We start from the raw sequence: 13,854 nt of genomic DNA on the forward strand, positions 1-13,854 counted from the left end.
TTATGAGACAGTTAAGATATCTGCCTTGATTATGCTGAATGCTCATCTGAATTCATTCACAAAGAAGTGAGAAGGAATATCCTGATTACCATTTCAGCTACTTGCCAGTTTAGAATTAGTGCTGAGGAGAATCAAACGGTATGATTCCCACCTTCTGTTTGTTGCTTAGCTTCATTGCTACCTCTTGCTTTCCTTCTTTCCCAATCATGTGACCTCTTTGTTCCACTGCTCAGTTTTCTGTCCCCTATGAGAGTTAGTTTGTCTGTTTTCTTGTTTGTTCTACCATCTGATGCATGTTTATTTGTCCTCCAAGTTCATTTGTCACTGCTGATGTGAATTCCAGTTGTTTCCTATCTGCTGCAAGGACAAGATGAAAACAAAAGCTAAGGCTGACAACAGAAATACAAGCAAAGATTCTAAAAGAGGGAGAAAGAAAACTGGTTATGGGGAAGATTAAAACATCAAATAGATGTGAAAAAATGACAGAACTAATAATTGATGAGGGGCATTAAGTGTTGAGCAGTTGTGAAAGACAATAATGATAAATGAATAAACACTTCTTGGGCTTCCAGCAAAGTACAGGTATTGATTATAACCAACATTTCAATGACAAACTCTGCCATCTTCTTCAGGGATGATGCCAGTGAAGATGGTGGAGTTTGTCATCAAAACGTCGGTTATAATTGATACCTGCACCCGGCTAGAAGCCAGAGAAAATTTATTCATCTGATAAGCTGGGAGATTGCTGGATCCCTTTTCAATTATAATAAATGTTGTGGGAGTCAATGGACAGAATAAAGATGTTTATGTGGGAGATATTTATGATCATAATGGTTTTAGTAGGGATAAGGAAGAGAATTACTAAAATGAGTTGAGGATGAGAGACATTAATCAGACAAGAGAAGCTTTGGTTCTTCACCTTCAACACTGGAAGCTGCCAGAGTACCTAATAAAGATATTTAAAATCATATTGTGGATAGAGTAGATAGGAGTCATTCCCATTGGTGGGAGATTTCTGATTCTGACACATAGAATGAAGATGACTGATAAAGAATTCATAACAACATGAGGAAATAATTAATGTGCATCTTATGTCTAGGATTTGGACATCATTGTCAGTGCTGGTGGTGTAGGCAGATCAATTATGGTGTTAAAGGTGCTTTGCCTAGGTACATATTAGGAAAGAATTTACAGGGCAATGCTGGAGGTATAGGATTACTCTTACAGAGAGTCAGTATGGACTCGAAGAATTGAATGGCTTTCCTTCTATTGTGGAACCAATCTGTTAATCACTTCCAAATGTATAAGATGTCAAAGTTTACCCAGCTCACATTTATTCTTCGGTCCTTCGTACTTTTCGGCTCAACTGTTGCCAACTCTATCTGAAGCTAGAAGTGACACAGCCCTTGGCTAAAAAGAAGATGCGTGGGCATATATTTTTGTTCTTAAATGAAATATTAATCAAATTATTTTAAAGCTGTTCTAAAATTCTTTAAAAAAACATGTTTTGAACACTTTTAATAACGGGATGATGAAATTACTCATCGAAAGTCGCGTTACGTATAATCCTCATGTAAATAAAATTCAACAACATTCTCACGAGTTGGTGTCACAATTCTTACATAAATAAAGCTTACAACTTTAAATGTTAATCCTCTGTTGACGTCTTTGTTGATGCAGTTGGAGAAATCTCCCAGGATGTGAACTTGGGTTACAGGTCGCAAGCGTTTCAGCGACTTGGTTCAGGGTGATTCTCAATGGCACAAGGTTGGCAGCTTTTCACCTGAAGCAAAAGGAACACACATTCGGTTAACAAGTGTGACATCAGATTCCTCAGCCAGGATCGTCCTTCTAACGCCTCTACCTTGTTCAGTGCTCCTGACATCCTACCGCGTTGATTAAACTTTAACCAATATGCAGCTGGCACTAAAAACTGGATCTTTTTTCTTGGCTGTACGCTTAGATTAACATTTCCGAGTCACTCGCTTTTCATTCGAATCCGCAGTGCTCTGTTATCGAGACTCCAGTTAGCAACCTGAACCCACCCAGCCAGAACGATGGCGACGGAACCTGAGTCCGAGCGACTAAGAATACAATGGAAATGAAGGAATGTCATTGGCGACCTGTTTTTGGAGAAAAGATGGAGTTTGACTTTTAACAATGTAGGACATCACGGTGGCAAATCTCACAATCCGAGTCTATTCAGACCCCGCTGCCGGTCCCTTCCTACCGTCGAATGTGCTGGATTATCTTTGAAATGCTTTATGCCACAGCATTTAAAAGCTAATCCCAACGATAAAAAATGATAAAAAGATATAAAGAGGTAAGGTTAAAAAAATTATTGTTTCCGAGTTTATTGCATTGCGTAAGATGTCTTGTACTGCCGTTCATTGTGTATGTTTTATTTTCAGGAGTACCTTGCTTGGTATACAATTACAAAATCAGCACAGCATCCCCCCTCTAGAGTTACTGCGGATGCTGCATTCACATTGGTACTGCCAATGTTGCCCTTTGATGAGAATACTTGTACAGATTTTTTTCATTATTATGACTGTCGTGTTCTAAAATGTCTACGTTAAAGGCGAATCCTGAATCCAAGAGCTTGTTTAGGTGTTAGAGGAAAGTCAGTTCAACCCGGGCATTTCCCCCCCAAATGACGTTTCTGAACAGCTCTGAGTTGTCAACCTAGAAACCAAACCAATGAGAGAAGAGGAGGGGCAGGTCCGGGGATGGGAACGTTGCAACTGAGACCAAGGAAAGGTCAAAGCTAGGATTAAGCGCCGTGTCTTCAGATATCGAACACTACTAGCACCTTACAAAACGTAACGCACATGGCATCAGACACACTAGCCAGTGCACCACAGTTGACAGATTGCAGCATTTTTTTTCCCGGAATACCCCTTTTTTCCATTGTCTAAATAGTTTTCCTGCAAAACACGTGAAATAATGGGCGCTAAACATTGTATTCTGTAACCTGAAACCATTGTCATACCTACGTAGGATTAATACAGGTTTGATTATATCATCAGTTCTATGCTGATAAGATCGATGCATGTAGGTCAGCTAGTATAACTCGGGAAAAACGAATTTACGCCAACAAGAACCTACACTTCCCGATTCATTTAGATTTGTGCAGTGGTTTTGTTCTGTGACAAAACTGCTATCTTGCGACTCGTCCTGAGCTCTGTTTGAACTCGGCAATATCACATGACCAAGGCTGCTTTGCGGCGAGTGAAATTTGAACAGGTCAGCTCGGGTTCTGTCAGTACTCTACTATTTGACATGGATTTCAATAAGATGTCTATATCCTGACATCACATCTTTGAAATTGTTATTATTTTGACGGTCCATTTACATCCCCAAGAGGCAAAGGCGTAATAAGATAAGGGAGATGATGACACCAACTTGAAGCAGTGGTTAGATTGCAGGTACTTCCAGAAGATGCAGTAGCAGTCAAACAGTAACTGCTGACAAGCAAAGATCCAGAGGTTAGGAATCTGAAATAAAAAAAGGACATGCCCAGCAAGTCAAGCAGCATTTTGTGGAGTAAGATACAGTTAATATTTTATTCAATGATTGTTAATTAGCACTAGTAATGTCAGCAATTAAATATGTTTTAAGTTACAGAGAACAGTAATTATTGCTTTCCATGGAGGTAGCTACCTTTTACTGCAGTAATTCATCCATTGCCCCATGAAAAAATTTAACCAATTGCAGAATGTAATCAGTGTACTAAACTACTTTCCTATTCAATGATGATAAAACCTCACTATATACCTTTCAGAATCTGCCACTCTGCAGGAGTAAATTATGCACTCGTTTGAAAAACTTTCCATTCGCCAAGCAACTTCCGCACAAAGTGACACTGAAACATATTCTTATAAAATAAGTTCATATTGCTTTTTTATCTGGGGTAGATATACGTTTGTAGTTTGCCACATATAAACTAAATATTGTATGCATCAGAACTGAAAGTCAGATATTTTTAAGGTTAGTGATACACTTGAGAGAGTAGTTTTGCTGCCTGTAGAAGAGAAATTATATATTAGTATTTAATAATGGATTAGAGTCTTCAGAATTACAGGCAGATTTCAGGGTTCAATCAAATAAGTTATTATTAAAGTGTCTGGCTTGATTTTATTGAAATAAATTATTGCTAAGTTAGCTCCTTCTGATTTTATTGGTGAATAGAGCAAGCAGTGGGACAGGGCAAAATTAGTATATGCTTTCATAACTTGATGTCGTACAAACTTAGTCTCCTCAAACTAGGCAATTAACTCGTACCATAGGAAATAAGTTAAATTTCACATCCTCAACAGAACACTAATTTTTGAAGTGTCATCTAGAAGCTGTCTCCATATAGTAGCAAGGAAAGTTTCTAAACAACACTGGCAGGCAAGAATGATGTTATAGGCAATAGAACAGACTAACTTCTCTGCTTGGAGTGGTGAGAGGCAATAGAAGAAAATTCATTTCATTTTGTTTCTAGAGATTATAATGTAAACAATTAAATTACTGATGTGATTTAATTTTATCATTGATCAATTTTGGTTGTCTTTTAATGTTTATAAGTTTCTGGTAGCTGAACTTGTATTACATATGTTTTAATGCATGTTTTAATCCATGCATCCCTGCTTTTACAAAGTAGAAAATATTTTGCTATGATTTTGTAAGATTGGCTTAGTGATGTCACAAAGTAATGTTACATTGTTTGCTATGTAGCACTTTGAGTTTTCTTTCAAGGTTCTTACTTCAAGCTTATGGGTAAAGGCAGTTTATAAAATATAATTAATCTCTATCTCTGTCAACTGAAATTCAGATTCTTGTATTTTGAAAGAAAATGTCACTTTATCCACCTTACATTTGACTCCTTCAATATGTGGTGTAGATGTGATATCCTTTTGCTAAGGCAGACCTTCAGGATTGAGGATGACTTGCGTTAATCTTTGTTTTGTGGGTTCTGAGGCGGCTGATGCAGTCAATATGGTAATGGAAAGCTCCTCCACATTTGAGGCAAGAGATGCTTGATGCAGTAAGCAAATGGCTTTATTCAATGGTGTACTACTTCTATCATTTACACAGGGTTCTGTGAGATCTCAATGTATGGTCTCAAGGTTCGCAATGACATCACAAATGCTTCTTCTAAAGGGAAATTGTCATGGGCAGGGATTAACTAGAATCAAGTGGTTTTACATTTTTGAAAGAGCCTTTAAGTTTCCATGTACCTGTCCAAATTCCTCTTAAACATTGAAATCGTGCTTGCGTGGCAATTGCATTGCATGTGCTGGCAATTCGTTCCACTCTCTTATGACCCCCTGAGTGAAGAAGTCTCCACTCATGTTCTCCGTAAACGTTTCTCTTTTCACCCTTAAACTATGACCTCTGGTTGTAGTCCCACCCAACCTCAGAGGAAAAAGCCTGCTTGCATTTACACACCTCACAGTTTTGTTTACCTCTATCAAATCTCCTCTTAATCTTCTACATTCCAAGGAATAAAGTCCTTGAAAATCATCTTTGATAAATATCTTTTAAAATAATTAAACTGTGCCATTAGATGATATTTCTCAGTTTTCTTTAGTTTTAAGTCACTGTTCTGTTATGAAAGATTGAGCAACCTGAATGAACTGATCAGACTAAATAATTGAGAATGATATAATATACAGGAAGGCAATATCTCCTCTTGCAAATGCCATTACCCAAATTGTGCTTCATTCCTTCCGCCTGAGGCTGAGCTGGGCCTTTCACAGCAATATTGTCCTGATTGACCTTTAGCTAAATGTTCAGCTCATTATTTTCTCCATCATCCAAGGCAACCTCTTCTTATCTTCATAAAATTACTCATTTCCGTACTACCTCCATTCATTTGCTACTGAAACAGTCACCATCATCTATACCACATCTGAGCTTATCTATTACAAAGATCTCCTGCCAGCCTCCTATCATACATGAAATGTCACGTACAGCTTATTCAAAACTCATTTGATTAAATCTGAGAATATAAATGTTTTTCACTCACCACCAATTGAGCTCAGTTACCTATGTGGGCTGTGGAAGAACAGTGCAAGTACTTTAACTTTTTCATTATTATTTTCAAAGTTTAAAATATATTTATTATAAAAGCACACACTTGTCACCATAAACAACTCTGAGATTCATTTTTGTGTGGGCATACATGGTAAATTCAGGAAGGAATGAAAGACAGCACCCAACAGGACAAACAACCAGTGTCCAAAGGCAACAAACTGTGCAAATATGAAAAATAAAACAATTATATGCAATAAATATTGAGAACATGAAATACAGAGTCCTTGAAAATGACTCCATAGTTTGTGGGAACAGTTCAGTAATGGGGCAAGTAGTTATCAGCTCTGATTCAAGAGTCTGATGGTTGAGGAATAATTGTTCCTGAACCTGGATGGTGGGCGGTCTTTGATGATGGATGCTGGTTTCCTGCGACAGTGCTCCATGTAGATGTGCTCAATGTTAGTGTGAGCTTTACCCATGAGGTACTAGGCCATATCTATTACTTTGTGTAGGATTTTGCATTCCTGAGCATTGGTGTTTCCATGATGCGACCAGTTAGTAAACTCTCCACCACACATCTATAGAAGTTTGTCAAAGTTTTGGATGTCATGCCAAATCTTCACAAACTTCTAAGGACGTAGAGGCACTGTTAAGCTTTCTTCATAATTTCACTAACATGCTGGGCCCAGGATAGATCCTCTGAAATGATAACACCAAGGAATTTAAAGTTGCTGACCCTTTCCACCTCTGATCCCTCGATGAGGACTGCCTCATGGACCTCTGATTTCCTTCCCCTGAAGTCAATAATCAGCTGCTTGGTCTTGCTGATATTGAGTGAGAGATTGTTTTTATGGCAGCATTCAGCCAGATTTTGCCTCCTATATGCTGATTTGTCACAATCTTTGCTTTGACCAACAACAGTGGTGTTATCAACAAATTTAAATATAATATTGGAGCTGTAGTTAGCCTCAGAGTCATAAGTATTAAGCAAGTAGAGCAGTGGGCATAGCACACAGCCTTGTAGTGCACCTGTGCTGGTGAAGATTGTGGAGGAGATGTTGCCCATCCAAACTGACTGGGGTCTGCAAGTGAGGAAGTCAAGGATCCCATTGCACAAGAAGGTATTGAGAGCAAGGTTTTGAAGCTTATTGATTAGCTTTGAGGGGATGATAGCGTTAAATACCGAGCTATGTCCGATAAAGAACATCCTGATGTATGCACAAAATACTCTGCAGATGCTGGGGTCAAAGCCACATGTACAACACGCTGGAGGAACTCAGCAGGTCAGGCAGAATCCGTGGAAATGAGCAGTCAACATTTCGGGCTGAGACACTTTGTCAGGACTGAAGAGGGAGGGGGCAGGGGCCCTATTAAGAAGGTGGGGGGAGGGTGGGAAGGAGAAGGCTGGTAGGTGCCAGGTGAAAAGCCAGTAAGAGGAAAGATCAAGTGGTGGGGGAGGGGAAGCAGGGAGGAAAGGTAGGAAAGGTGAAGAAGGAATGTAAGGGGAAAGCACTATGAGTAGTAGAAGAAGGCAGAATCATGAGGGAGGTGATAGGCAGCTGGAGGAGGAGGCAGAGTGAAACTGGGATGGGGGAAGGGAGAGGGAGGGAATTACCGGAAGTTGGAGAATTCAATGTTCATGCGAAATAATGTATGCACCTTTCCTGTCCAGATATTCCAGGATTAAGGGAAGTGCTAATGATATGGCACCTGCATTGGACCTCTGCTGCTGGTAAACAAGTTGAAGTGGATCCAAGTTGCTTCTCAGGCATCAGTTAATATGTGTCATCACCAGCTTCATCACAGTTGTTGTACAGTAAGTGCAACTGGATGATAGTCATTGAGGCAGGTTACTACCCTGTTCAAATCCCTCCTTTCACTCCTTCTATAATCATTGACTTCCTCCAGCTCTTTATTGACAGTGAGTTCACTGTGCTTCAGCACTCCTGGTCAATTCATGTCTCTTCTGTTCTCTCTTTTTCTCCTGCCCTCACTCTTTCTCTCTCCCACTGGTTATGTTTCTAACTCCAGAAACTACTCAAAAGGAAAACACACGAGCTGGGACATGTTTTGTCTTCTTTGATTTTACTTTAGTGAGGTGCTCACATATGACGTGTTGGTGTAACGACATATGTCATTCATGTACTACTTACATATAGCCCACAATGAATTATCTAACCAAATAAATAAGGCTTAATCAAGCAGTATATTCACAATATTATTCAAATACTATTGAAATATTAAATACATTACATTCCTTCCTGCTTAGCTATAAACTCCAACTCAAAATAGATCGTATCTCAACTCAAAATAGATTGTATCTCAACTCAAATATGTAATGTCTTGTTCTCTGGTTATGTGAGGGCTTCCATCAGTCAGAATTCACCATGGATATTGTGTCCTAGCTGTCTAGATATGCGAGGCTGGGCAGTACGATATGGAGAAGCAAGCTGTTGCCCATGTAGCTATCTACCTCCCTCCACACATCTAATAAACCCAAAGAAATGGCAGAGACCGATACTGTTTGGTACCAACAGTGTCACAGGAGTGACCAACCAACATTGAACTTGATGTGGGATTGCCTTAGGGACTCCAACTCCAGATTGTTCCCTCAGGGTTTACTCCCAAAGTCTTCCCCATGAGTGGGTATAGTTGCAAGTAAACAGACATTGGGATCAGAGATTTCCTTCTCACCAACCATACCTAATGAGCCCCATCTGCCCAAAGGTGCCTCTGTGTGTGTGTGTGTGTCTGTGTCTATATATAGAGAGAGACACACACACACACACAAAATGAGGCACCTTAGATATTTCATATAAAATTTGCTTTACATGTCTATTTTTTTGTCTTCTGCATTAGTGTGTCAGTAGAAACGAGAAAATGTTAGATTTCCAAACAATTATTTTCCAAAAAATTAAATGTTACAGAGTAATTTTTGTACTTTGTTAAAGAAAGTAGTCAAATTGGGTAAAGGACAACCAAACTAAAAGGTGAGCTGATGTGACAGTTTAATCTTTGAATCATCAATCCTTATGCCATGGCAAGAGTGAGCATAGCAACAAGACAAAAGGTGGTCATCTTGCATCAGCAAGGTCTCTCCCAAGCAGAAATTTTGTGCTAGACAGGAGTTTCAAGAAGTGTTGTCCAAGCTCTTCTGAAGAAGCACAAAGAAATGAGGAAGGTTGAGGATCAGAAACATAGTGGTCAGCCACAAAGACTGATCACAGCAGATGAGAGACACATTAAAATGGCATGTCTTCTAAATCGGAAGAAGTCCAACACTACACTCAGCTGTAAATCGACAGAAACTACTGGAACTCAAGCAGACCCCTCTTGTCAGAAATCTTGGCAGAAGTAGTCTTCATGAAAGTGTTGCTGCCAACAAACCATTCCTCCAAAGTAGAAACAAAGCCAAGAGACTCGCCTACGCACAAAAACATAAGGACTGGGGTACTGAACAATGGCAGCAAGTGCTCTGGACTGATGAGTCAGAATTTGACATTTTTGGCTCAAACAGGAAGCAGTTTGTCCATAGTAGAGTTGGAGAGTGCTACATGGTTGAGTATCTGCAGCCAACCTTGAAGCACAACAGTGGTTCCCCGCAAGCTTTGGGCTGCACTTCCGCAAGTGGAGTTGGTGATTTGGTCAAAATTAATGGAATCCTCAATGCTAGGTATACAAGCAGATTCTTATTCATCACGCAATACCATCAGGGAGGAGTCTGATCAGATCCAACTTCATTCTGCTGCAGGACCATAACCCCAAATGCACAGCCAAGGACATAAAGAACTATTCTCAGTGAAAAGGAGTTCTGCAACAGATGGTATGTTCTCCACAGAGCCCTGATCATAATATCATTGAGGCTGTCTGGGATTACCTGAAGAGACAGATGTAAGCAAGACAGCCAAATTCTGTAGAACTATTGCAAGTTCGCCAAGATGGAATAACCTACTACACAATTTTGTTAAAAAACTGCTCATGAGTGTCCCTAAGAGAACTGATGCCGTTTTCAAGCAAAAAATAGTCACATCAAATATTGATTTGATTTAGTTTGTTACTCTTTGCTGCTCTTTTAAATAAATGATTTGATATTTAGAAACTTTTCATTATTTTTAAAAGCGTCTTCACTTTACATAATTCTTACATGTGCCTAAGACCTTTGCACTGCACTGTATGTTAAAAATATATATAGAGAGAGCGTACTATATAATACAACTATTGTCCCATTCAAGCCTCAAGATTTAATTGCTGTGGAAGATTTTTTACACTTCTGGAATAAAATCTTCCCTGACGGGGGAAGTGGGGTGTGTGGGTGATCACTCTGCTTAGCAGCTGAGAGTTGTGTCTGTGATACAATCTCAGGTTCTGGGGCCTCCTCCAGGGTAGTTGTAGGAGTTGACTCTGGGACTGCTTGAAGTGGGTCTGACAGCTCTGAATATCTTTCTTCTCTTACGTTTGACTGCTTTCTTCGACTGATAAATGTGTCATTTCCTGATGACATCAGACACAACGTCCCCTGTGTAGGAGAGTGGTCCATTTCTTTCCCTATCCACTTTTGATTAGTTCTGTAGCTCCTCGCCAGGACTGAAACATCAAGCCTCCTTGTTTGAGGAGTTCTCAACCCGTCGCAGCTGTTTGTCCTGCACACTCCTTCCGAGATTGGGTTTGAGGAGATCCAAGCATGAGTGCAAGGGAAAATCTGGGGACAGCATAGCGCTTGAGTTGTTGGTTGTGGAGCGTACTGCATTGCGATATGCAAGGAGAACATTGGTGAGCTACTAATTCAGTGTTAAAATAGTGTGTTCTGCTGACATTGCTCATAGTGTATTCTTTAGCCTCTGGACAAACCAGTCCACTAAGCCATCTGTAGCTGGGTGGTATGATGCAGATATAATATGTCTCAGTCCATTCATATTTAAGAATGATTGAAGCTGTTCCACCACAAACTATTGTCAATTGTCACTGACTAAGTGTTCTGGACACCAGTCCTTGCAAAGAGGCATCTCAACACATCAACAGTGTGCACAGCTGTAGTAGAGGCTACCAGGAACACTTCTGGTCACTTTGTAGCTGTATCCACTACTACTAAGAAATTTGTAGCCATAAATGGCCTGGCAGAATCCACATGAACTCTATGCCATGGCAATGCAGGCTGTTCCCAGGTATGGGGTGACATTGCTTCTGGTACCTTTTGGATGTCTTGGCATTCTGAACAGTGTACGGCCTGCTGATCTAACAGAGTCCACCAGACAGAACTTTGATCCAATGATTTCATTTTCACCACACCCAGGTGACCGGCATGTAGCTCCTCCAACACTTTAGCTCTCAGCTTGGATGGCACAACAACTCTCAGTAAGGCAACTCCTGTCAAGGGCAGGTTCATCCTGGCGCTGACAAAAATGGGAGAACTGGGAATTCTGATGCAGATCCAGCCAATCTGAGTTGCCTGAGACAAAGTGGGGTCTTTTCTGATTTCCCTTTTGATCATATCAGCCATAATTTTCATTATTTCTCATTTTGCATTAGGAAGAATATGTCAAGAGGAGTGTACTTTTTTGTAAATTTTTCAGGTATTTCCTTTTCCAAGGGTAAACAGGACAATCCATCAGCAGTTCCATGATTAGTTGTCCTCTTGAATTTTAATCTTGTATTGTGTCCCCCAAGAAACGGAGCCCATATTTGCATCTGCGCTGCTGCTGTTAGTGGAACATCCTTCTGTAAATTGAAAATGGGCACCAGTGATAATCACTGATGATGGTAAACTCACTCTCGTAAAAGTACTAGTTGAAATGTTTTACACCCCAAACCAGACTCAAGGTCTCTCTGTCAATCTGTTGCATAATTTTTCTCTGCAGCGGTAAGGAAATGTGATGCAAAGGAAATGGAGTGTTCACTTCCATCACTCATAACCTGTAACATGACTGCACCTATTCCATAAGGTGAGGAATCACAGGCAAGCTTCACTGGATTGTGGGTCATACAGTGTAGGTACGGTGTCTGACATCTTTCCTTCACTTTATGGAAAGCCACTTCACACTGCTGTGTCCATTGCCATTTGTTCCTGATTATTATAATGAGTTCAAGAGATGGAGCACAGCAGCTAGGTTTGACAGAAGCCGGTTATAGTAATTGACAAATCCTAAGAAAGACTGCAACTGTGATAACTTTGACCCTGGCATCCACCGCCGCTGAATTTTCTCAGCACTTTTGTGTAAACCTTGTGCATCAATGACGCTTAGTTTAAAGAATTTACACTTGTTGCGTCGTATTCTGGGACCATAATATTCTAAACTTTCTAAAACTGTCTTGAGATGTTGGAGATGTTACTTGTCATCCTTACAATGATGCCATCCTGTGAACACTGGCTGCCTGAGCAACCTTGCAGCACCTGGTCCGTAGCTTTCTGACAGAGTGTAGGTGTATATGCTGCTCCTAAAATAAGCCAATCATGGGGATAAAGCCCTTTGTGTTTATGGTGAGAAACACTTTGGATATCTGTAGGTAGGCCTCAGGGAAATCCTCTTTTCTGAAATCTTTTCCTCCAGAAAGGTTTGTAAAGATACTCTCTGTCCTGGGCAGAGGGTAGTTTACTTGAGTTACTTTCAGTATTGGGTTGATGGTGACCTCAAACTCACCACATATCCCGACAGACCGATCCTTCTTGGCCTCTGTGACCACTGGCATTGCCCATCAGCTCCATCGGACTTTGACAGGATTTCCTTCAGCCTCCGTGCGATCTAGCTCACTGGCTACTCGATCATGGATGGTAAAAAGAACCAGGTGGGCTTGTAAAACATGGGAGTGGCAGTTTCATTTAACCCTATTTTACCCTTGAAATGTTTGAGTTTTCCAATGCCACCCTTGATACTGCTGTGGCATCTTCAAGTACCTTTCTTAATTTGCTTTTAGTTGGATCTATTGCAGGGGATATACCATGAAAATGATTGATAGATCTCTAAGCAAGTTGCAGTTGTCTCATCCAATCATGCCCCCACAATGCTGCCCTCCTGTTTTTACCACATACACACCCAATGTGACTTGTTGTTTGTTGTATTTCACTGTTAAGAATGTCATTCCTATAGGAGTTACCTTTTCTCCAGTTTAAGTTCTCAGTTAGGTATATGCAAGGTTTGGTTCAGCATTTTTGAAATGCCATTCAACCTCATTTTGTGCAATAACTGAAACTGCTGAGCCAATGTCCAATTCTATTTTAATTAATTTGCCATTCACTTCTTGTGTAATCCATATTGTTTGTCTTCTGTTCATTTTCCCATCACCAATCACATTGTAAAGAGTGCCCAGTCCTGTTTTACTTTCATCATTGTCAGATTTTTCGTCAGTAACATGCAGGCTAGTGCTCTTTTTGAAACTGTCACTTGGCTTTTTATATTTTTCCCTTCCCTGTGCAGTCCATTTTGTCCAACTTGCTCATTGTTTGTGTCCTACTTTGTTGTATTTTTTGCCGGATTTGCCTTTAAACCTGCATTGGTCTGATGTATGTGAGCCCTGCCACAATGGTAACCCAGTTTGTTCAGCCAGGCAGCTTTCTATTTAGAAATTGTAATTTTGGTCATGCTGACTTTAATTTCTGGCTGCAACTCGATTGTGAGTCTGTCTGCTGTTTCCATTGATACAGCTATTTCAACTGCTCTTTTAAATGTAAGTTGTACTTCAGATTGGAGGCGTTTTTGAATGCTTCCTTGTAAGATTTCACAAATTAAATGATCTCTGTGTGTTGTGTATTTAATATTTCAGTAAGATTTGAGTAACCTTGTATGTATATTGTGTGATTAAACATTCTTGTTCCTTTCCAATAAATCATTATTCTTT

The 13,854-nt window shown here is 40.0% G+C and overlaps 1 protein-coding gene and 1 long non-coding RNA gene across 3 annotated transcripts in view; one reads left to right on the forward strand and one right to left on the reverse strand.

Annotated features, from left to right (window-relative positions):
• On the reverse strand, positions 1 to 2,064 carry LOC140729567 (uncharacterized). Its single transcript, XR_012099356.1, has 3 exons — positions 1,865 to 2,064; positions 1,638 to 1,783; positions 1 to 357 (listed from the first exon to the last, which is right to left on the reverse strand). It is a non-coding gene; the product is annotated as an uncharacterized lncRNA (long non-coding RNA).
• The window catches only part of abcc8 (ATP-binding cassette, sub-family C (CFTR/MRP), member 8), a 184,986-nt gene continuing 173,193 nt past the window's right edge, over positions 2,062 to 13,854 (forward strand). For both annotated transcript variants that reach the window (XM_073049473.1, XM_073049475.1), the window contains exon 1: positions 2,062 to 2,323. In XM_073049473.1, coding sequence (XP_072905574.1) covers positions 2,303 to 2,323 — 21 coding nt within the window. In that variant the 5' untranslated portion in view covers positions 2,062 to 2,302. The remainder of the gene's footprint in view (positions 2,324 to 13,854) is intronic.

This window comes from Hemitrygon akajei, chromosome 6 (assembly GCF_048418815.1).
Source record: "Hemitrygon akajei chromosome 6, sHemAka1.3, whole genome shotgun sequence".
In the NCBI taxonomy this organism is placed as follows: domain Eukaryota; kingdom Metazoa; phylum Chordata; class Chondrichthyes; order Myliobatiformes; family Dasyatidae; genus Hemitrygon; species Hemitrygon akajei.